We start from the raw sequence: 24,237 nt of genomic DNA on the forward strand, positions 1-24,237 counted from the left end.
ATTTTATACATACATACATTCAGTACATACATTTAGTAAAAGCAAAATGCTTTGGCTAACACCAGACCTAAAAAAAGTGGAGACATAAAAATTAAACTAATGTATTTCTGTTCATTAGGTTCAGAAACAAGTTTGAGACCCACTGACTTGGGAAGGGTAAGTAACTCAGCAGAGCTTTGCTGCCTTCTTAATTTAAAGTTAGCATTGTCTGGTCGTATAAGCCATCCCAGCTGTCACCAATATTCAGTAGGTCAGCAGTCTCACAAGCATGAGCTTTAAGCGAGCAGGCATATTGTAGTGAACATATTTTGGCCCTGTCACTTAACCCGTCAATCAAGCTCAGGAAATACATTTCTAGTCGGAACATGTTATTGCTAAAGTGAAAAGTCTTGCCGCATTCACAAGTGATGCTCCATAATTGCAACAGTAAAAGGTTCAAAATCAATAAAAATTACCAGTCCCCTGTAGGATCCTTTCATCTGGCCCCGGATGAACCTGTGCACGCATTATCAGTGCACTGCAATGCAGAGCTCATCAGTGCACTGACTGCAGCTGCATGCGTAAAGCACACCTTTGGAACTGCTGCTCAAGACATACACATCGTCTCTACATCAACTTACAAGCAAAGAGTCCTTGTTAAGTATTTTCTGTTTTGTTGAAATATTTCATTATTACAGGATCATTTGTGTAGTCATACAAAGAGCTGTCATCGCTATAACTCCGAAGTTATAGCCCGTGTAAGACAAGGACCATCCCCACACTGTCCCAACAATACATCGGCATGATCAGCAGAGTACAACTAGTTTGCGTCTAGAATGTAGTAGGTTGTATGGAAAAGGAAGAAACAAGGATACAGCTCTGTGCTCAGAGAACCAGGCTTCTTGATGAACTAGTCACATTCAGTAGCACCTTCTGATGGATACTGCAGGCCCCAGAAGAGATGCACAGATCTAGGATTGGGCCGAAGGTCTTACTGAGGTTCAGTCCTTTCAATCTCACTCAGTCACCGTCTCCTCTTCTCTTTCAGATGGAAGACCCTGTGCAGCTGAAGGAGGAGGGCAATAAGTTCTTCCAAGCCAACGACTACGACAATGCCATCCAGAGCTACACCAAGGCGCTGGGCCTCATAAAGGACAAGAAGGTGCAGGCCGTGCTGTACAAGAACAGGGCCGCCTGCTTCCTGAAGAAGGTGAGGACTCAGAGGATGGGGTGAATGCTCGGAGATCAGTCCTGGTGTTGGCCTGTCTGTTACCAAGTCAAGATGTCCTATCCTCTGAGAGCCACAGCTCTGTAAAAGTGACTCACAATTCAACACTTTACACCAGTTTGAGTCACTTTTGTGAGTTTTGTGATACAAACCAGGAACAAAGTGTTAGGAAATCTGGGCCATGCTCTCAAACGGAGGGAGCCGAAAGCGGATGCAGGAGTTATCCTTTTTTTGGGGGGCGGGGGGGACTGTCCTGTCAGCAGAGATTATACCTGGGTTTCTTACGTGAAAAAGTTCCCCTGCAGCAAAAATTCAGGGCATACGAGTCCCCTATAGGAACACACAGAGCAGGAGGGAGGTAAAGAGAGTGTAGAAGAGAGAAAGAGAAAGAGGCAGCTCTTTAATTGATACTCCTCATGCACTAGCACTTTTGCCTTTAACATCACATGCATTTGCAAAGTGCAGGTTCACCCTTGGGCCTCTTGCCACAATAATAACAGATTTTCATTGTTACCCAACTCAGTGAAACACTTTTCATCAATCTCAGAAGGAAGAAAGGCCGATTGGATCTGTAGGGACTCGAACCTGTGACCACGAGATCAAACACAGATCCCTGAAGTAATCCACTACTAGCCTACTAGGTCAATCGACCGACAATAAGATTTTAGAAATATTCAATTTAGAAATATGCATTTGGAAAAAAGTTTTAGTATCGAGCTGGGCTCCCAATGGAGCGCTGGTAACTGCTGTCCATTCCATAAACACTGTACTGGGCACAATCTCAGTTGTCCACACTCTGGTCTTGGTTAAGAGCCGCGGCTCCTTCTACATCCATAATGTGGGCAGTGAATGCCCTGGGGTGTGAGGCCAAGACCTGTTTCAAACCAGCCTTGGACTGCCCCTGTTGGACACCAGGCGTTTCCCCAGAGGCTGGGAGGGTATGGACTGGTATTGCAGCCGAGGGCTGGGCCGACCATGTTTCGTGCAGGCGCTTCGGCTCTTTAAAAACAAAAAATGCCAAACAAATGGGGTTTGAGGTGCGTCCAGTCAGACCACGCTCGCTTTAAAACCTTTTGTTTTTGCATTTCTGATCTGTGCCAGTCTGCTGGCCGGGCGGGGGCGAGGGAGAGGAGGTTGAGAGGGGGTTAAAGGGTCCACTGCTGCTTAGCTCCAACACACGTTCAATATATATATATTGAGTATTTAACCGGAGGTCCTCTTGGCTAAGTAAGCATCAAACTTGCAATCATAGGATTTTATGCACTTGCAAGATGTAATTGTTGCTGTTGGTCAAAATATGATGCATTAACAAAAACTTGACAAAAACTGTTTAAATGTTGTAGTTATAAAGTTGAAAGAGTTGCATTTCTATATCTATGCATCACGTGTTCTGTTTTAGAGCTTAAATACTAAAATCAATATTGCGCCCGACGTGTGCAAAAGGCCGGGGCCTCCGCTGAAACGCGTCACAATGGCTGCTTTACCGGATTAAACATGGCGGTTTAAAATTGGATCCTGTGCTGAGTCGAAGCCTGTTTTATTATGAACGGGTTGCAGTTGGAATATATATATATTTGTATTTTTGCATAATGCAGCACATTTCACCTTATTGATTACACTATTCCATTGCATTGCATGGTAGTTATTAGAAGCAATAGATTCTAAATATGAACTTTCATGGCCCCACCTCCACTGCCCTTATGACTATGGCGCTAGTAAACCAAGAGCAAGTCAGTTATCCTAGGGCAGGTAAAATACAATAATGGAAGGAAGAACCCATAGGCAACAATCGATCTAAGTATATGTTAGACCCAATCAGACACAGACATGATATTAGAGACTCAGGGGTATATTACCAACAACTAGCGATAATTTTTGTCTCTAACTTGTTTAGAGACAAAAATTATCGCCGCACATCGGCGATTTTTATCGCAGATAAACCTTGCTATTAGCAAGGTTTATCGCAAATGCGATAAAAAACGGCCGCAATGCATGAATATCGCTGAAAAGTCAGCGATATTCATGCATTATCGAGCAAATTCTCTTAGCCATGTTATCCACCTCCCATTGGATAACATGGTGAAGAACTGCTCAGGGCAGGTGTTAGCTTTTGGAGATATTCGCGCTTAGCGCGAATATCTCCAAAAGTTGGTAATAGGAGATAGCGATGTTAGCGACTGTTTCCAGTCGCTAACATCTTGGCACGCCCACTTTGCATGTCATTAGTGATAAATATCACTGACATGCAAAGCGGGGCCCAAGATGGTCGCTATCTCCTATTAGCTGTCACTAACTGGTGTTAGCGACAGCTTGGTAATAGGGAGATAATTTTATCTCCGCTTTCTTGGCTTTTAAAGCCAAAAAAGCGGAGATAAACCCCTTGATAATATACCCCTCAGTGTACACGTAAGTTCTTTTAAAGATCATTTTATGAATACAAATTAATTCAATATTATCATTGGGAATGTTTCAATAATCCCACGAACATAAAGTACAAAACAGTAACATCAGAACGTAACTCACAAGGTAGACAAAGAAGGAGAATAGAGTCAACAAACATGTGCATTTGAACTGAACATAGGAATGACAGTTATCATTTTTCTACAACAACAAACCAAAAATGAGCAAAATAATTCGACTGACCGGGCTACCCGCCCATAGATTGTACTCCAACTTCGTGCTGAAGGTTTCCTTCCACAGGCTGAATGACCACCTTATTGTTAAGCATCCTATTCACAAGATGCAGTCCAAACTCTTCTGCATCTTCCTCCTTCACAGGCTCAACACCACACTGCAAGCTTCCCTTTGACAGGCTGCACTCAACCCATTTCTGCAAGCTTCCGACTGGCAGGCTGATGGCCCAATTGCTGCAGCACTCACATCATTTCTCTGGCCTGCCCATCCTCATGCTAAACACCTATCGTTTCTGAAAACCTCCTCTTCAAAAACTGTACTCCCACCCCCTTACTTCCCTTCCATTCAGTGAATACCACCCCCTGCAGGGTACCCGGCACAGGGATGGGTGAAAACCTCCCCTGTGAGGTTTATGTTCAATGTCTACAGTAGATTTTGCCATCTCTCTGCAAAGTGCGTGTTCACAGGTCGGACCCCAAGTCTCCCACCTTTGAATGTTCCATAATAATATATTCCACATTCGATATGGTGGTTCAAAATCATCATTTTAACATGTACTGCGTAGTTTAATACAAACATGTTTAGGTAATTAAACAAAAATGCTCTGCTGGATCACTGTCTCAGGACTAGACAGTAGTTAAGGACAATTTATCCAAGACCTTCAAGGGTGTGTTTCTTGTTGGATTCTGTTTGAGGTTCGTATTTCCAAAGCCCCTGACTTGTTGAATTGATGTGTTTATTTCTGGTGGTGTTTAACCTCATTTTTCTCTGATTTCACAGGAAAGCTATTTGCAGGCAGCGACAGATGCATCAAAAGGTAAGCAGAGAGGAGGTTTATGCTTGAGTTATTTAATGAGGTAAACATAATTTTACCTATGATAAAACTAGGGTGACCCCCGTCCCTCAAATTTATCATGGACACTATTCCCAGTCCTAGACTTTTGCAGTGTTCTAGACTAGCACACCTGAAATCAATGATTTGTAGGTGAGGGGTCTGGACTGTCAACAGTGTTCGTAATGACCAGGTATATTCAAAGTCAAGGTTAAAAAAAGAGTACGAGTTCTAAAAAATAATAGCTACAAAGTGGGCCTGTGAAAGCGTGTTAGCACTGAAAAAAGAAATAAAATACTGGAGATGAAGAGGAATTGTAATGCATGATTCCTAGTGTTTCATTTAAGGATCTGAAGCCAGTGGTAGACAAGATAAATATGAGTTCTCACTTGAGCGACTATAGTTCTGTTGATCACAATGTGCTTTTATAATGTTTAGTAGAGAAACAATAGCCAACACTCAAAGGCAATGTTTCCCTTCCTAGCTCTTGACGTGGATCCCTCAGATGTCAAAGCCCTCTTCCGGCGCTGCCAGGCCCTGGAAAAACTGGGAAAGCTCGACCAAGCCTTCAGAGATGTCCAGAGGTGTGCCACCATTGAGCCCAAAAACAAAACCTTCCAAGATACTCTACGACGACTAGGCACCCACATCCAAGAACAGGTAGGCGCTATTTAAAGGGTCCCACGTGTTCCTTGTCATTGGAGGTCCTGGGAACTGATGATTATTTCACTTCCAGACATGCCTCTGGAATTGAGCTGTTCTCATCAGTGCAGTGAGGGGACACCTTCGTGTCAACAAAACCTTTATATCAACGCCAAAACCGTTAAAGCTGCTTGCCATTGCAGGTAGAGGTAATGGCTGTGTTGAAGTCAATGTTATGTGTTTATTTGGTAAAACGTATTTGATGTTATGCCCGCTATTAACAGAGGCGCTGTTCCAGTCCCAAGAACTTAAGTTACACTTAATAAAAAACAATTGTGGTGTGGCATACACTATGTTTGCATCCTAGGTGATAACCATTAATGTCACTAGGAAATATAGATTTTTTTATGTTAGTATCGTAGTTTTATGTTATCAATAAGAATACTGGGAGGTCCGTTTCCTGGCAGTCATATTAGGTCTTGCTGTATTACTTAAAGCAGGCTATTAAATGGTATCAACTTCACGACAACTTACAGCAAACGATTCTCCAACTCTCTGCACCAACTTTGCGACATGGATGTGACAGAAACATATCTATATGCATCAGTGGTAGTCCTCATTTATTTGATGTTTGGCGTAAAGACTGGCTGTTTTCAGCAGCTGGCGGATTTGACCAGTTTTGAGTGTGCTGAGGGACAAAGCAAGAACCAGGGAAGCATTGGTTAGGTTTAGCAGCGGGGCTAGCCTGCCTCCATTGAAGCAGAGGATGTCATGCGTGTATGTGGTGGCTTGGCTTTGAGGGAAGAAAGGAGGTCAGAGAGGTCCGAGTTAGTGTAAGTTTTGAAGGAGGTGAATTTGTTGGGATGGGGGTTGTTAGTGTTTACCTTGATGTTTTTGATGTTCTGACTGCCTTTGGTAACTGTATTGAAGACAGAATTACAGTTTTCCGCCGAGATGAGCATTGATGGGTTGGCTTTTGGGATGCCCCAGTGTTCAATGATTTTGATTGTGGCTTTGCATATCCAAGATCATGGTCTGAAAATAGGTCACTTTGGCTGTAATGATGAGCGAGGTTCTTGCACGTGCTGCAGAGTGTCGATTTGCCAGGTTATCTTCAAGTTGGGTTTTGGGCCATTTCCTTTCTTGTTTCTTTGCTTGCTTGCTGTCGGTGTTGAGAGCATTTGCTTTGTTTAGGACAAGCGCTAAGGGACATGGGTGTTGACACTGATTATCTAGTTTGTGTTCAGCATGCTCAGGATGTAGTCAACACAATGTGTTTAGTCTCTTGAATTTGCCAGGGTGCTGAGTTATGTATGGAGAGAAGAGAGGTTTGGTCAGTCTTGGCTGTCTGTAATGGGTGGCTGGTGTGTGGTGGGTGAGCATAAGGATGTTGCATGGCTAAACCGGTGCATGGTCTTCTGTTTTTCAGTGCTTTTCTTCATGGTGAAGACGAGGGTCTTGCATTTGGAATAGTGAGTTTGGTGGTGTTAAGCTTGATTTTTATGGCAGTCAGAAAATGTAGAAATCTACCAAGTAGTCACTGTACAGAACGTTAGTGCGTGTCCTATTCCTTCCGGGCACCATGAGCCATTTCCAGTTTTGATAGTTCCTAACCATCTGCAGCCTTCTTTTGGACATTGGTTTAGCATTAGTGTATCAGTATCATCTGTCCTGGTGAAACAGACATATCTTTGCACTGTTTGAAACAATGAAAGCTGGTGTGCATACTTCTTGGGTCCCATCATGCTCACAAGTTCCTCCCCGTCTTCTGTCCCTCAACACAGCTTCGGGTGCAGTTCTCCACGGACTCCAGGGTGCAGAGAATGTTTGACATCCTGCTGGAAGAGAACAGCGAGAAAGATAAAAGAGAGAAGGTGAGCCCGAGGCGGGGCCAAGCGGCACCATTATGGTTTCACCTGGGCATGGAAGGGAAATGAATGCACTTGTCATTGTTATTGCTACCCCTGACATCAGAGGACAGGGCTGGTGAGGCCCTGGTGCAGACATATGTGCTTCACAAGGCATGATCTTTGGGAGCCTTCTCTGGTGCTCTCCATGTGCTTGTGTTAAATGGGTTCTTATGTCTCCTTTCTCAGGCTGCCAACAACCTCATCGTGCTGGGCAGGGAAGATGCCGGAGCGGAGCGCATTTTCCAGAACAACGGTGTGAACCTTCTTATGCAACTGGTGGACACTAAAGACCCGGAGCTCGTTCTGGCTGCAGTGAGGACGTTGTCGGGAATGTGCACTGGCCACCAGGCGAGGGTAAGGATACTCCTCTGGCCCATCTAAGGAGATGTTCATGAGCCCTTGCTTAGTTAGCAATCAGTTTCTCTATCTCATAGTTGATAAGAGGGATTCCAGTAGACAGGAAGAGGGCAGATATGGACACTCTGGATAGAAAGGGAAATCATGAGCAGCTGCAGCTTCTCCGCTAAGGTGGATAAGTGTCGCCCCACTGCTCTCCGAGCAGTTCAAAAATTAAAAATAAAATGATAATAACTCAGTGTTATTTTCATTTTATTTTTCCTACAGCAGTGACTCAGTTCGTTATGTGCAGGCAGGGCTGGGCTTCTTGACGCCAGAGCACTGCAGGTGGAGGAGTGCTGGCACTTTCCAAGGGTGCATGACGGTTTGGCTGTCCGACTTGGGCCAGCCAAACCGTCATGCACACTTTGCATGTTCTCCACCAGGCTTTATAACATCCTGGTGGAGAAAATGTTATGTTATGTTATGTTATGTTAAGGGGATTTTGTATAGCGCACTGTCACCGGAGGTATCATGGCGCTGAAAGGGTGCTGAGGAAACAGAGGGAATTTAGCGGGATTGTGGGAAAAGCCAGGTTTTTAGTGATTTGCGAAATTGAATGAGAGTACCGGAAGTCCTAACTGAGAGGGGAAGAGAGTCATGCCAGAAAATGGCCAGGATCTCACTGACTTGTCTGAGTGCCAAACCACGGTGCTCAGACCAATCACAAAGCTGCATTGCAGCGATGTGATTGTCTTAGGGAGCCTGGGAGCCAAGGGGCTTCCTGCTGCTGGGACTCCAGACAGGAAGAAGATAGGAAGATAAAGAAGACAGAGGAAAGGCGGCGGTCAGTATTTTTTGTGTGTGTTTTTCTATACCACCCTCCCCGCCCACCACCCCCATACTGTAGCAGCGGCTACTGATAATGGGGTGACTGGTAGCAGCAAACCAGTCAGTCTAACTTCACTGGTAGAACGTTCCTACTACAAGTTGCTACAAAAACTACATCTCATAGGTTATTTTCCGTTGAGTTCATTTTTGGAATCATATACACACAATCACATAGGAATTTCAAGCATAATAGACCTATTGGCCCTCACACAGATACATAATATAGAGTAGTAGGGGCAAGATAACTGAACTCTCTATAATCCCTAAGGGATATGCACCCCATCTATGCCCTGGTTGGTGAGGCTTGCCAGTTCTGAAGTACTGCCCACGACTAGAAGAAATGAGGGTCATTATAGTGGTTAGATAGTGCAGGGCCTGTGAGCCTCACTAAGAAATGACTCTACCCCAGTCCTTGTGGAAATTACAAGGTTATGCTGAAAAGAAAGTTCTATATCAGGATCATGTCTGTCCTGTCATGTTTCAAAGCCAATGCCCAGACCCAGTCATAGGGCTGGTGTCTTCATACTGTGACCCAGCATTTCTGTACATTGACTTTGTCCTCCTCTTCCGCCTCCTGGATTTCAAGGCGCTGTATCACCAATGGATGCAGGGACATTCTGTCTTCGAGAGTGATAGTTGAACTAGCCAGGACACCTTCCTGGGTGAGTTGTGTGCTGAGTTGTGTGCTATACAAAAGCACATAACATAACAAAACATAACTTATAACATAAATTATCACAGCATAACATAATAGAGCAACACTTGATACTGTCTCAGACTGAGAACACCTGTTACATAACTGGTTGGTTAACCTTGGTAGTTTGTCCCATCCTAGGCCGCCTTTTTCAATGGTATTCCCCAAAGGGGGGAAAGCACATGCTCTCTCGAAGGCTTCCTCCTCTTTCAGATACTTCTTCCAGTCTGACTTCTCCTTCAAGAACATTCAGACCCAGGCAGTCATCAGGCACAGACATCCATCCTCTTATCCATTCACAAAGACATCTAGCTCTGCCCATGTAGTTCATCCGTCTGTCCTCCTGTTGTTAGGAGAAACCTCGAGCTATCCATGTGCCTTTAGGCGGTACACCCATACTCTGAATCGCAGTTTCTCTTATTGTGATCTAGTTACAGTGCTCACCTGCACTTCTCTGCAGAATGGATCCCCATCACTTTCTTAGACTTCAGGTAGGCTACAATAGTACACTTTTGTGGTAAATACCTGCGGGTTTTCCGATACGGATGTCGTTAACGAGGGGGCGGCGCCATGCTCTGTGAACAATATTGTTGTATATCTTTAAGAGTCAGAATAATTATAATAATACAAATATGTTCTCCAAAAGGCAAAAGTTAAAATTAACAATATTGAAACATTTCGCAACATATCTTACTTTTTTTGTTAACATTTCCTCTGCTTTCCGTGGGGTGTACCCTGGACTGCTTGGTCCTCATCTGCACATCTTGCTTCTTCTACAGGCGACTGCCATTGTGCACATGATTGGATTTGACAAGATCGTTCGGATCATGTCTGTGGACCATGAAGAGATTGCCTTGGCAACCTGCAACCTGGTGCAGTCCATTGTTTCTTCTCTGACCGGTGAGGAGAAGAGAGAACATGGAAAGGAGGAGGCTGTGGTCCTGGGTAAGTAGTAGCCCCATCATCTGTTTCCTGCCTCTGTGCACTTTTCTGACCTGAGAACATACAACTTGCCTATGGGCGATGATTGCAGTAAAACATATGTGATTTCAGATAGTGTACTCCTAAAACAGTCTGCAGAAGAAGGTACAATGGGGAGGCGAGGGGAGAGTCTTACATGTAGTGCCTTGACCCGTAGTAGTGTAGTCAGTACTGCCCAGGCAACAACGTTGGATAGTACCAGAATCTCAAATAGAACAGCGTTGAATTTTCTTAAGTTAGGTTTAACTAACCCAGTGCCTCAGATGACTTTAAGAAACCATGCCTAATGTTACCAGCTCAAGAGATACCAAAATCATTCACTGCACAAAAGGTAGGCATGGCTCAGTGACAATGTCTGCTCCAATGATGTTACCAGGCAATTTTCATCGCTTTTCCTGCCAGGCCTAAGCAATGGGTGTGTCTTTGTGCTGAACAGCACTTGTTTTCACATCCAAAATATTTACAGGGCATTCCGTAGTGTACAGTTTCCTAATTTTATAAAGATATAGCAGCAAAACACATGCACACACTGTTCCTTGTCATACAGTTCTTAGGAAACAATATACCAGCTGTGACTGCCTTCCAAATTAAGTGCCTAAATTTAGTTGGATGGTAATGGAACATCCTCCAAATACATTTCAGGGTAAATGCTCGACCTGGAGGAAAAAACATTGGCATAATTTTATCGACTATAACCTTCCTAAAATGGAAGAAATTCCACTGGTGGGCTCTTGTTTATTTTTAGTGCGTCCTCCAGTACAAAGAAGATTTTCAGTTCTCTCTCTCCAGTCTATAAAACGCATCACCAAGTTGTTGCATCCAACATCCCTTGAATTCCAGTGGCTGCTGCTCAGTAATTACACAGTTGCCACAGTGGAAGCGCAATGGATCCAATGCCACAATGACCACAAACGGACTAGAAGAACAAGAGAGTTGAAAAATCAGTATAGACAGTAAAAGAGGATATAAACAGGAAACAGACATGGACAAAAAGATAAAACAACATGAGCACAAAAGGCAACAGCAGCTAGCCCTGGTCACTCTTGGTTGTAAACAATAGCATTAACTCTGTCTGAAATTAACGTTCTCTGGAAGCTGAGCCAAAGGAGTCACATTTAACCAGACATGTTTGTCTGCTGTCTCAGTGAACGGCCTCAGTTGTATTCCTGGCTCTTGTAGCAGTCCCAAACTCATCATTCCAATTTGGAGGTAAATACACTATTTGACATTCTCGCACAATACCTGTTAATCAGAGATACTAATGATATTCAAAAAAGAGAGATAGTCCACAAATACCTTCAAATTAACACTGCAGTAATCTTGTAGGTTAGGAGGCAGTGTTCAGTACAGTTGTGTTAAGAGGCAGAGGAATGTGGTTGTAAAGGTCGTACACACTGCTGGATGTGTACCACCAGCGAAAACACACAGACGTATATCCCAGTGGTGCTGGTGCTTGCCTCGCACCCATAAAGGCCATGCATGTGATTGCCACCCACATTGCCAACTATAGGAGCAGATCTGTAATCCGTATGAAAAAGTGGAAGATGGGTAAGGATGGGTGGAGAGCCATTTTGCACAGGTGACAATTGGTTCTTTCGAGAACCTACCAACCACTAAAAATGGTCAGTAATGTAGAGCTGATACGTTTCAGCGCAACCTGCTTTCAAGAGAACATATAAACTATTTATTACCTGGGTACATTAGGTGAGTGTAATTAGAATGCAGGTTTGGGATACCCACAAACATTGAAGCCTCTCAAGTGGAAGTTGAAGAAAAAATATAAGTTGATTTAGGCTGTACTGCGAGGATTTAGAAGTACAAGTTGGGGATGGATGCTCTATTTCTTTCAGCTACTGGTGCAGACCTACTAACCCAGCTCTCTCCTGTGTTCAACATCTGCAGACACCAAGAAAGATCTGCGGATGATTACCGTGGCCCTGTTGGACATGCTGGGGAGCAAACAAGTTTCTGGACATGGGCGTGACCAGGCACTCAACCTACTCAACAAAAACATCCCCCGTAAGGATCTCCGCAACCCTGACCACTCCAGAACCCTTTTCGTCATTGACCATGGTACGTAAGTGGGACACATTGCCGTTGATTCAGTTGTGTACAAAGCTTCATGGATGCTCAGAAAATGTCAAGAAATTTGCATGAGTCAGACGTTTTTGTAAAGTTTAATATTTATCAAACAGCTCGAACAAGTAGACCAATATGCACGTGACTGCCCTGGTGCTACTTCTCGATGATCTTGTATTGCTTTCGGGGGTGTTTTCCTATTGAATAGCAATACATTTCCATGAACATATTTGCTGTTTCCTGTTCTTTTCTCCATTCTTGACTCCTTCGTAGCTAATGGTATAGAGCCAGAATAACCTAATCAGTGCATCGTCTGGCATAAATATAATTTCTTAAATGTGATTTACAAGAAAAATGCAACATTGGAGCTATCTTTTTGAGCGATATCTAGGACGCTATTTGACATACAACCTAGCTAATGGATTAAGTGATGGCTTATACATAAGGCTCCCTGTTTTCCGTTTTTACTGATTTTTATAGATAAATACAGACAGAAAACCATTTATTTTCCTGTCTGCATTTATTTTTAAATGTGGATAAAAACGAAACGGAAATTGGGTTCTTTTTTAGTGATTCTGAATGCTGTCAATCATGACTGCCAGGCCAAAAGCAGCGCGGACAGGCAAGGGTTTTACAAAATAAAGGAATTTTAGTAAAGAGCCTTAAACAACAGTAGATTTGCACAACCATGATACTAAAATGCGCATGTTTTCTTATAAGTGCATATTTTATCATCTTAGTGTGTATATATATCATTGAAACTTGTCAGGCATTCAGAAACGAGTGTACATTAATTAACCAGTTAAATAAATGCAGAAATAGCCACGGCCGGTAGTAGGTGTACCTGCAGGGCGGTGACATGGGAGCGGGAGGGGCAGGGTGGGGGGTTGTAATGTATGTATTACGGACTTTAACAGGTAAGTAAACATATAAATAAATAAAATGAATTTTGTTGTGTGCACTGCATCACCAAATGCGATGCAGTGTGCGCAACGAAATTTGTTTTATTTATTTATATGTTTACTTACCGGTTAAGGTCCGTAATCCATACATTAGTACCCCCCACCCGGACCTTCCCCCTCCCCACGTCACCGCCCTGCAGGTACACCTACTACCGGCCGCGGCTGTGCAGAAATATACACATTTCAGCTTCATTTTTTCACAAAACCTAAAATAAATATGGATAAATACAGGTAAAATTAGCGAAAATAAATATGAATGAATACAGACGGAAATGACAAAAATATAAACACCGTAAAACGGGGTGCCCTACTCATGCATCATAATTTTATCGGCTATCTGAAAGTTTAATCACTAAGAATACAATATGTCTCCATGTCACCCACCCGCCATCTTTAACCCGTTGGACGCTCATGATGAGCTCAGTCCGTCATGAGCCACGGTGCTCGTGTGCTCGCTCGTTCCGAACGCTCGCACTCTGGGCTAATTCCCCCTCTGTGCTGAACGTTCTATGAAAACGGGTGTGGCCGTGACGAGCTCAGCTCGTCATGAGCACACGAGCACCGTGACTCATGACGAGTTGAGCTCGTCATGAACACCGGGGCGCTGTGCGCGCCCCAGCACAGCGGGGGAATTAGCCCCGCGGCCAACGAGTTAAAGCCCTGGGCTTCATTCATCAGAGTCATGCATTGTAGAAGTTATAGTCTCCATTCACACTTTAACCAAACTGCTATAAAACAAGTGTTTGTAAATGGTAGTGCAGAGCTGCCAGCATGGTGCCTCATTTAAAATGCCTTCTAACAGACCCAAGTGCTATGCATCATTGAACATGTTGCATGACTTGAGAACCGCTGACATGTATAATTGTCAATTCATCTCCTACACCATAATGATGTGTGCCAACTTACATTATCATTGTCATTTTTATGGCGTAAAACAAATAAAAATTGGTCAATAAAATAAAATTGTACAAAAAGACTCCAATATCTGCAACCCTACAAAAAGAAAGTTCCAGTAAACAGTTGACCTTGACCTTGACCTGCCTCTGCCTAATTGGTCAAAAGAACAATTCCATTATTTTTCAAGGTAGATCTCAGGCCTATCTTGAGCATATCAGTCTAATGCATCTCAGGTTCCGCAATGAAGTCTGTAATCCTGAAATTGGGATAAAACACAGCCCCTCAGTGGCGGACGGCACTGATCGGGGGTGGAGAGCGGAAGCAGGGGTAAAATACTAAGTTACCTTATCACCACCGCGTCTCTCTTCTGCGTCAGGACTCCACTGGCGCCGAACAGGAACCAGGAAGCACCCAGGCTCCCCTGACCAATCACAACGCTGCAATGCAGCATTTTGATTGGTCTGATCTCGGCACCCAGATGGAGACTGGGGGCCTGGGCATGTTCTCCACACAAGCTGTAATGCAGCCTATATGGAGAACATCCGAAGTGTGCATGATTGTTTTGGACGGCCGCAGATAACATAACATAACATAACACGTGTATTTGTAAAGCGCACGTTCACCCCTGACGGGACATCTTGGCGCTGAATAACAGATGTTTATTGTTACCTAACTCAATGGTACTCATTTTATCGACCTCATATGGATAAAAGGCGGAGTGGACCCGCCGGGATTTGAATCTGTGACCCTGAGGTCGAACACAGGCCCCTGCAGTGGATGCATTAGTCCACTGAGACACCAGACGGCCAAAAGTCATTGCGCACAGGGCCGGACTGTGAACCGAAACTGGCCCTGGCAAACTGCTCGGCAGGCCCCCCCTGGGGGGGCAAGGGGTGCAGCCGAGCTGTTTGCAAGGGCCGGTTTCTCCCGGTTTTGTTACAGGTGGCCGAAATTGCCGGCACCGGTAACAAAATTGGCCCTCAGGGGCCCAAAACCGGCCCCCACCTGGTGGCCCACAGGGGAAACGCCCTGTGCCTGCTACGGCCAGTCCAACCCTGATGCGCAATTGGAGTGCGCAAACCACTCCTCCCCTTCCTCAGAGCAGCCCTCCCACAAAGCAGAACGGAAAAATAAAATGATAACTTTGTTAGTATCATTTTGTGTTTCCTTTATTGACACTGCTTAAAAGCCTTAACGGAGAAGCCGCCTCTTCCTTCACAGCTTAAGTGCAAGACACATGACAACAGAAAATTCTGCGTACTGGCATATGCTCGTCTACCTCCACAAAGATGTTTTCCTTGGAACTTAATTACAAGTAAATGTACTCGGACCAGGCAGCTCCCCAACCAGTACATAACAATGGTCATGTTAATAATAGTACTAAGACCATTGTCACACCTTATTGAACCAGCTTTCTTCTAATTAAATTCTATTTTATTGGCGCCAACAATCCTAAAGTAGACCCTTGTGACTTTCTCGCCATTACTATATGTTAGAGACCCTAAGGCTCGGTTTCCGCTAAATCACTTATGAAGTGCATGGACACTGCCACTTGGCCTGCAGCACTGTAAAAAATGCTGAGCCATTTTGTTTTGTTCTAGATTGTTGTACTCTTTTCTTTCTGTTCCACCCTCTACTCTGTCTTTCTCTACTCTCTGCTCTCACCTCTCTAACACCCTTAAACTTTTCTCACCTCGACTCTTCTCTTTTCCCAAGTCTTTCTCCCTTACTCACTCACTCTGTTCTCAACTTCACAAACGCTCATTACTTTACCTCCCTACTGATTCTTTCCGCATTCTTTTCCCCCTAACATATTGCCTGTCTCTCTCTCTTAATCTTTCTTTCTTCTCTTTCTTATCTGCTTATTTCAAGAGTGTCTTCTAGTGGTTTACTTTGTCTTGTCCCTTTCTTTTGCACTGATTGTGTTCTGTGGCCTTACATGTCTCTGTACATTGATTTTAGAGCACTGTGACACATTAAACTCATCTCTCTCCTGTATCTTTCACTTTCACCTGGTTGCAGCCTTCATAACTTTGGTCTATTCGTTTTTTGTTCCTCGCCTTCACATGGCCCATTTTGCTCTTTCTGTTGAGTCTCTTTCTGGCACTCTTTCCAGTCCCCTTCCCTATGATTGTTGCTGTTGCCTAGCCAAGAGTTTCTCACTTGTGTTGCTTCTGTCTCATTACCTTTGCCCTGTCTCTCTTTTCACTTCCCCTGTGTTCTTCCTATGTTCTCCCCATTGAACTTCATCCTACTTTTTCCCCTTTGTTCCCCTTGTAGGACTGAGGAAAATCCTGAAAGTCTTGGGTCAGATCCCAGAGTTGCCCAGCTGCCTCCCCCTGACTGAAAATACTCGGATGACTGCCTCCATCCTCATGAACAAGCTCTACGACGACCTGCGGTGTGACCCGGAGAGAGAGAACTACAGAAAGATCTGTGAGGAATATATCACGTAAGTCATGAAGAAGGATTACAGCACATGGGCTGAACCGGCCATCCTGGACTCAGGGAAAACCCAAGAAGGCCGAAAGACACAAGGGCACAGGATTACTAACACTTAAGCCTGGGTTTGCGCCCAAAACTGACACAATTGCCGTGCAAAGTGTTCGGGTGGGATTTTCTTGAGTGTTGGGCTGGGATTTTCTTGAGAGTTGTGGTGGGATTTACTGTCCCCTGCAAACCTGGATGTGTACTTAAAAATATCCCTGAAATAATGCAAAATCCCACTATGTGCTACTTTGCACCACTTTGCAAAAAAAAAATGGGCATTCCATAAGTGGTACATGGGCCTTTCCATGAAGACTCCCATGGGCTTTGACACATATCCCTATCTATTAACATTCGTAGAAAGGGATTTGTGCCAAAACCTTATGCCTTCTTTTGGCGGCTGTGACCAGAAGAACTGTTTTAATGTCTCCTTATTTTTCCAACTGTGCATTTGTGCTTCGTTGTACGGCACACCTATGAAGTGGGAAATATGATAAAAAAGATAGTATTTGTACTGGAAGGGCTCCCGTCCAATACAAACATATGCTTTAGAAAACGCTCACACCACTGCACCATGGCACAAGAGTGTGTGCATCGGAGCATGGCAGGCACAAGTGCACTAGAACTGAAAGAGAAAACAAAAAATGCACATCTTAGTAGTTATGGCCATTTCTCCTCTCTCCCTTATGTGCAAGGCAGAGCAGCAGCATTGTTTGCTGCCCTCCCTTGCATCAAATATTGTAAATCTGGACCTCAGTGGCCTACGTGGCTGGGCGAGCACCAGGACCCTATACAGCCTTGAAAACAGCCCTAAGAGAATGTGTTTGTGGGCACATATAGGATTTTCTGCACCAGAGAAACAATGCTCCTTAGTACTCTGCGAGGTCCTGCATTATTAGATTCTTTCTTGTATTCTATTCAGAACTACCAATACAATTTACGGCTTATTGATCAACATATTCAGAAATTGTGATCCAATGCAAATCGATTTGCCTGAGTTAAAGAAAATAAGGAAATATCAACATCACGGTCCTCAACATTTCCTGGAGCGGGTTACACTTGTTCACTACTTTTCCCAGAGCAGGATGGCTTTGGATTAAACCTTTTCCAGGATTTATGTGAAACATCCAGCCTCCAAGTGGGCCTGGGTGCCCTCCTACATCCGAAAGCCATCCCCCAAAATGATTTAAGCATACACCACAACTTGATAATTTCCGTGAACATCTGCAGTGATGGTCTTCTGTGGTATTCAGGGGACTGACCCACGGGACAATACAACACGAGCACACATATCAGACCCCCCAGGATATTGCGGCATAGATTTGCACATTTTGCGGCACAAAAACGGAAATTGTGCGGCATTATTGCGGCACTTTATTTTACTTGTAATCATTCCTTTTCAGCCTTAAATCAATGTGAAAATGTTTTAGCAGTGTATTCCACTCTGAAATAGACCTGTTTAAAGTGTCTAAAATGTTATTTGCTACATTCCCCTTTGTGGTAATATTTTGGATCATAGGTTAAGCCAAGCACAACAGCAGAGAGTTTCCAGTCATCCCGTTTTCTGTGGTGAAAGCACCCACTACCGTACATTATAAGGATATAGCCAGGCACCAAGGAGTCCCATGACCACATAGATACTGAGGTCCTTCCTAAGGGTATGGAATTCTGAAGACACATGCAGCTTCAAGTTGTCAGTCTCTCATTTGGAGGGATGTACAGGAGCAGCGTGACATCTCTCTCTCAAAAGATGCAATCACGTCTATTCAGCATTCTTACTTATGCAGTTGCATTTTAGGATGGCCTATCGAGCATCTGTGGACTTCTCTCCGCAAATTATCCTGCAAGTTTACCATCTAGCTTACTAGACAAATGGCATTCTTTGTTACTGTAGCACTTTATTTGCCCCGGCGCCATTTCATTTGGTTCTGAGCGTGATATTTTTCTCTGTACGTTAGTGAACGGTTGATCAATATTTAGTTTGAAAGAGGTCTTTGACTGTGAAGCTCAATGGTTGTTAACGCAATATCTTTGAGTTTGCTTTTGAAAGGACGCTTGTAAAAAGGCAGGCACTATTCATCCATTTCACTAGCAGGATACCCGCAAGGGCTCCCCAAACACAGGGCCCGATTTGATTGCTTCCTCTGAAAATCGGGGAAGAGGCATAGACATATTTTCATATATATTAGAGGAGAGAATAATGTAATATTCTTAGGTCAGTCTGTGAATATTTAGGGAAATTATATTTTCAGAACAATCATTCTGACTCTTTACGAGTGGGCAGAGTTTGATTACAGGCCTGTCAATTGAATGGGCAGAATGTTAGAATGCACAACTGCACCTCAGTGGTTGAAAAACCGGCACTCCTCAATACCACTGAGGCCCCACGGCCAGTGTTTAATTTTATCCTGCGGTTGCAGTTAGGGCCCGCCATGCACAGTTTAGGCGTCTCAGATTTGAAGATCGATGGAATGAAAATAGTGCATGTTGTCCCCTTTCAGGCTCCAGGTCGGTGCAGTTTTCTTACCTTCACATGCCCGTTTTCCTGGCAGTTTCATAGTTAGTCTGACAACAACGACTTTGAACTCCTCTCAGGCGAATAGTGCAGCTTCCTTACTTTCAAGCTGTAGGACTCCTCTCGGGTTCACGGTGTAGGTTCGTTACTGACAGTGCAAGCCTCCTCTGAAGCTCGTATTGCCCATTGTAGACTCAGGAAGCAGGCCGCTGTTGCGGCTGTATGGCGCCACGTAGTGACATGTGCCCTTACAGCCAATAAGATGTCACCATTGTATTTTGCGCGCCAAAAGGTAAATATCGCGGTCATTGCGGTCCTCAGCTGATTTTGCGAATTGCGAAGTCGCGAAAAGCTGGAGGGTCTGACATATGGTCATGCAGATGGGAGTGTCCATCAGCAACTTATACACCTAAACTTGCCCAGTGCTGTGTTTCATCATCCAGATGCATTTCTGCTCCAGATAAGCAGAGCTCCTTCTCTGTCTCAAAAGAAACAAACTTCCAAAAAATGTTAAACGCGAGAAGCAAAAATCTAAATGTATTTTAAATGCATTTATATAGCTCTTACTACCCCTGACGAGTCGTCAAAGCGCTTTTTCGGCAAGTAGCACGCTACTCCGGGACCCATGGATGATTAGTGTTGAAAATTAGTATAGTAAAATATGAAGTAATTTGAGTAGTGGATATGTTATTTAGTTATTTGGGTACAGAAGGGTAGGTGGCGGGATAGAAGAGGGAAAAAGGTTTGTATTTATAAAGCGCTTGCTACCCCTGATGGGGTTTTGAAGCGCAAGTAGCACGCTATGTCTGCACTAAAAAGGTTAAACACACAGAAAATAGCTACGATTAATGTCAGAATTGACAGAAACCATTTTAGGAGCAAAGGATGAACAAAAAAACAAGCTTACATCAGTTTGCCACAGTGAGAACTAATGGAAAGTCTTTTTTGTGGTAATATTGCATTTGCATTAGTACATTGCAATAGTGTACAGCAAACGATGTGCAGCATTACAGATGGTAAACAATGTGCAGCAATGTCTCGTTTTTTATCTCACATCACCATTGGCCCCCAAATCCTATGCCATTGTTTCCCTCTCACAGCCCTGTGGGATTGAGACTGATAACATATTCCTTTGTTTTCTCCTGAAGGGGCAAATTTGACCCAAACAACATGGAAAAGAATCTGCACGCGATCCAGACTGTGTCCGGCATCCTGCAGGGTCCCTTCGACGTTGGCAACAAGCTGCTGGGCATGCAGGGGGTTATGGAGATGATGGTGGCCCTTACCAGCTCTGAGAACGAGATTGACCAGCTGGTAGCAGTAGAGGCGCTGATCCACGCCTCCACCAAGCTGAGCCGAGCCACCTTCATTATCACCAATGGCGTGTCCATGCTGAAGGAGATCTATAAGAAAACCAAGAATGAGAAGATTAAAATCCGAGCACTGGTGGTGAGTTATCCAGAACCTCAAGAGCCGATACCATTGAATAAGAGACGCTATCACTGAATCCTCATACAGGGTTTTTTTTGGTGCTTCATGCTGTTGGGGTGCAACGCAGTATCCATCAATGCTTTTAGATAAGGTTACTCTTTCTACGTTGTAAAGTACAAGTGAAAAACCTAAATCCGAATGGTACCATTTTCTGAAATGAAACTAGTCATTGTTGTGCTTGCAGGGCTGCTTGAATAACCTCGTGTAGGATTCCGGGCCATTCAGATGAGTCACTTTTACAGATGTGAATCTGGGACACATTAATTGTGCTTCAGTTTGTGTTGTGAGTACATTGGCTCACATTGTGGCTTATCATCTACTACGGTTTGTGAGAAGGGTACAGAGTGGCTCTGTGGTAACGATTCAGGGACTGAAGGATAATATATGAGTTTGTGAGATAATCTTGGTGATCACAGGTATGGCTGTGGGGCCAGCCTGATGGCACAAAGGATATACTGTAAGACTGACTGTCTGGATGCTCAGAGGGTGGGTTGTGGAGTACGTTTCATGGGGGAAACATCCTTTACCACGCAACTTTTACCACACAGTGCTTTTACAACGCAGGTTTTACAACGAAAACCATTACAACGCATTGAACTGGGGGGCGCTCTAGGATAGGGAATAGTTTTAATTTACTATCCAGCACCTTCCCTACTATCCACGGGGACTGGAGTTGGAATAGTAAATTAAACTATTCACTATCCAGCACCCCCCAAAGCAATGCGTTGTAAAGGCTTGCATTGTAAAACTTGCGTTGTTACAGCATGCGTGGTAAAAGCATGCGTTGTAACAACGTACATCCGTTTCATGGCTTTAGTGGAGTGCGTTTCATGGCTCTAGTGTAGGTCTAATGTGGACCTAAGTCTTAGTGGTAGTATTATAGGTCTCAAGTCTTAGTTCCAGCATAGCTGAGATTTCAGACTCTTGTTATGTTTGTGACTATTAGTATTAGTGTTGCAGGAGGTGGTGTCTTAAGATATGTTGCAGGTCTGACTAGTACACTGCTACTGTTGGGGGTGGCGGTCCTCGATGCCCACGGTTATTGTTGCAGACCCCAGTGGCTCAGTGTCACTGATGCACGTTCTGGGGTCTCAGTGGCAGTGTTGCAGGCCCCAGTGGCTCAGTGGGAATGTTGCTGGGCACCAGTGGCTCAGCTGCAGTGCCACAGTTCCAAGTGGCTCAGTGTCAGATATGCAGCAATAGTCGGCTCATTGTCGCAGGACCTGGTGGCTCGGAGATACCTTTTAGGGGATCTGATAACTGAGTGGTAACCCTAGTTAGTACGTTACTAGTTGCCTGAGCAGCTCTAATATATCCCCAGTGGTGTTACACGCGAACAAGTAAAAGAGAGTATCATATTATTACTTGGTTCATTTGCCCCTTCCTTCATGCTTCACACTGTTATTGAGCTGCACGAGTCCTGATCATTTGGTCACTGACCTGGATCCCATGGCTAAAGAACAATTTCTTTTTCAGGGGCTGTGCAAGCTGGGCTCTGCGGGAGGCTCGGACTATGGTCTGCGGCAGTTCGCAGAAGGATCCACAGAGAAGCTGGCAAAGCAATGCAGGAAGTAAGCATGCATTTGCCATAGTGCTGCCAATGTTGTCTGTCATTTGTTCTTGTCTATGAGCTTGAGGTGCACATTTGCCTTGTGATGGTAGGTAATATTGTATCAATCCATCGCGCGACACATTTCAGTTGCAGTCATTACACAAGTGCTAAGTTCAAATGCACAGACAGTTCTCTATTCCAGGATCATTATAAGATTGGAAATTCTTCTAAAAAAATTCCTGGTTATAGAACAGCTTTGTGAGCTCATTGCAACTTCTTAGCATGGCTCCAGATCTTTTCAAGAAATGGCATGAATATGTGGAAATCAGGTGAATCTTTCCGTCAGCGGGCAGCTTACAATGTTACAGACTAGCCAGACCCCTAACCTTGCCCAAGATCTTCATTGTAGACATGTCATTTGGTCTGGTTAGAGCTTAGGGGTACTACTGCGGCTCTGGCTGTGTGCTTGGGCTCCATTCAAACCCATCTTCCTCATCGGCTGCACTGAAGAATTCTGGTTTCAGGTTGGCCTTGGGTTAGAAAAGGCTGGGCTCATCTGTTTCTGTGTACTCAGCAGGACAATTCGTATTGCCCAAGACTACATTGCCCCCTAGAGGATCCACTCGTTCTAATTCTGGACCTATGCCTTCAGGAAGGGTTTACTGGAAAATCTGGAACATAATTACACCCCAGCAAGATACACATACCATGGGGATTGGAATTTCCCCTGTGCAAAATTGAATCTGAATTACAAGTTTGCACCCTTGCAGTGGGGAATAACAGCAGGAATCTGTGTTTGCACACCAGTTCCTGTATGTTTTTCACCCGCTCTAAGCCTTACTCCTCTGCGCATAATCCAGAAAGTTTTACCTGTCTAAATGTGCACAGGGATAAAGAAACAGGAGTGTGGGGGAAACATACAACTTGTGATTCCCCGTTTGACTGTTCGCTCCTACTAATGGCCCAATCAGGAATTACTTGCCCCTTAGAATGAGGGTCTTAGTGTTGTGGTGGGGAAAGGGTTCATACTGTATCCATTCAATGGCTGAGAGGCACACTCTCAAATTTGGAACATAAGTAAAGATAAAGAGCCTCACTCGGAGGATGGTGGATGATCTGCCAGGTCAGCAGAGGGCTGCCCTCCACTGACCTGGTAGACGACTGTCCACCATATCATGCCCTAGGTGGAAATCTATGTGGCAGCTCCGCTGATGGCACTTAAGCGTTGCCACGTGGGCACCATGGTGAACACACCCTATTGGCAAAGATTTATGTTCCTCAAAAACAAACTTCAAATGAAGGAGGTTTTTTAGTGAAAAACAAAAAAAAACCTCTCAGATGCGCTCAATCAAGTCTGGCCTATGGCTGCTTGAGGACGCTGGTGCTGGGAGCACTGTGGTTTGTTAGAGGGAGAAAGATCAACCTGTCTTCATCCGTAGGCCAAATAAAATGATGATGGGAATGTTTGCAGCTCAGTAATGCACTTGCTGGGGTGTTGGTCTGGAGACAATGATCACTTTCCGGAGTTAATGGGAATGAAAGGAAAATATTGGCCAAAGGTAGAAGGAGGTCACGAAAGAAGGCTGCAGCCACTGTACCGTCTTCAGACAAGGGTATTCTCCAGGTATATATATCAACGTACGAGATTGGGGGTAATTTGGGGCGTAGATATTCCTATCCCATGCAAAACAGTACACGATTAAAACAAAGTCACATCATAAAGAGTAATCCAACCTTTATTCTACAGCCTCTCTTTTAAAGTGCCGATTGGATTACCAAAATACCCTAGCATAGCACACCGGTAGAGAGAAATGCAATATTATACTTTAATTTTCAGCACCAAGTAAAGAAATCAAAAGCAGCAAACAAAAAAAAAGGAAAGAAGAAAGAAATTTAAATTTAACAAAAGCAGGCAAGAAACCACTGAAACCACTGCAGAGCCCATGTACCAAGATTTATCATTGGATTGCGTTGACCTTGCGTCATGCATGGTGCCATAAGGGCAACTCAGTCCTTAAGTCAGATTCACCAAGTAACACAAGGCCATCGTGCTTGGCCCTGTGCTGCCTGGTAAATCTAGAGCATGGCAAGTCAGTGCAAGTCACTGCCTTGTGTTACTCTGCCGCG

The 24,237-nt window shown here is 44.2% G+C and overlaps 1 protein-coding gene across 1 annotated transcript in view; it reads left to right on the top strand.

The window, feature by feature from the left end:
- The first annotated feature begins 1,021 nt into the window (after positions 1 to 1,021).
- The window catches only part of UNC45B (unc-45 myosin chaperone B), a 56,817-nt gene continuing 33,601 nt past the window's right edge, over positions 1,022 to 24,237 (top strand). Inside the window, exons 1-10 of the mRNA XM_078679611.1 lie at positions 1,022 to 1,189; positions 4,622 to 4,658; positions 5,158 to 5,333; positions 7,100 to 7,189; positions 7,412 to 7,579; positions 9,926 to 10,091; positions 12,030 to 12,200; positions 16,346 to 16,517; positions 20,216 to 20,516; positions 22,035 to 22,129. Coding sequence (XP_078535737.1) covers positions 1,028 to 1,189; positions 4,622 to 4,658; positions 5,158 to 5,333; positions 7,100 to 7,189; positions 7,412 to 7,579; positions 9,926 to 10,091; positions 12,030 to 12,200; positions 16,346 to 16,517; positions 20,216 to 20,516; positions 22,035 to 22,129 — 1,538 coding nt within the window. The 5' untranslated portion in view covers positions 1,022 to 1,027. The remainder of the gene's footprint in view (positions 1,190 to 4,621; positions 4,659 to 5,157; positions 5,334 to 7,099; positions 7,190 to 7,411; positions 7,580 to 9,925; positions 10,092 to 12,029; positions 12,201 to 16,345; positions 16,518 to 20,215; positions 20,517 to 22,034; positions 22,130 to 24,237) is intronic.

Source organism: Lissotriton helveticus, chromosome 3_1 (assembly GCF_964261635.1).
Source record: "Lissotriton helveticus chromosome 3_1, aLisHel1.1, whole genome shotgun sequence".
NCBI lineage: Eukaryota > Metazoa > Chordata > Amphibia > Caudata > Salamandridae > Lissotriton > Lissotriton helveticus.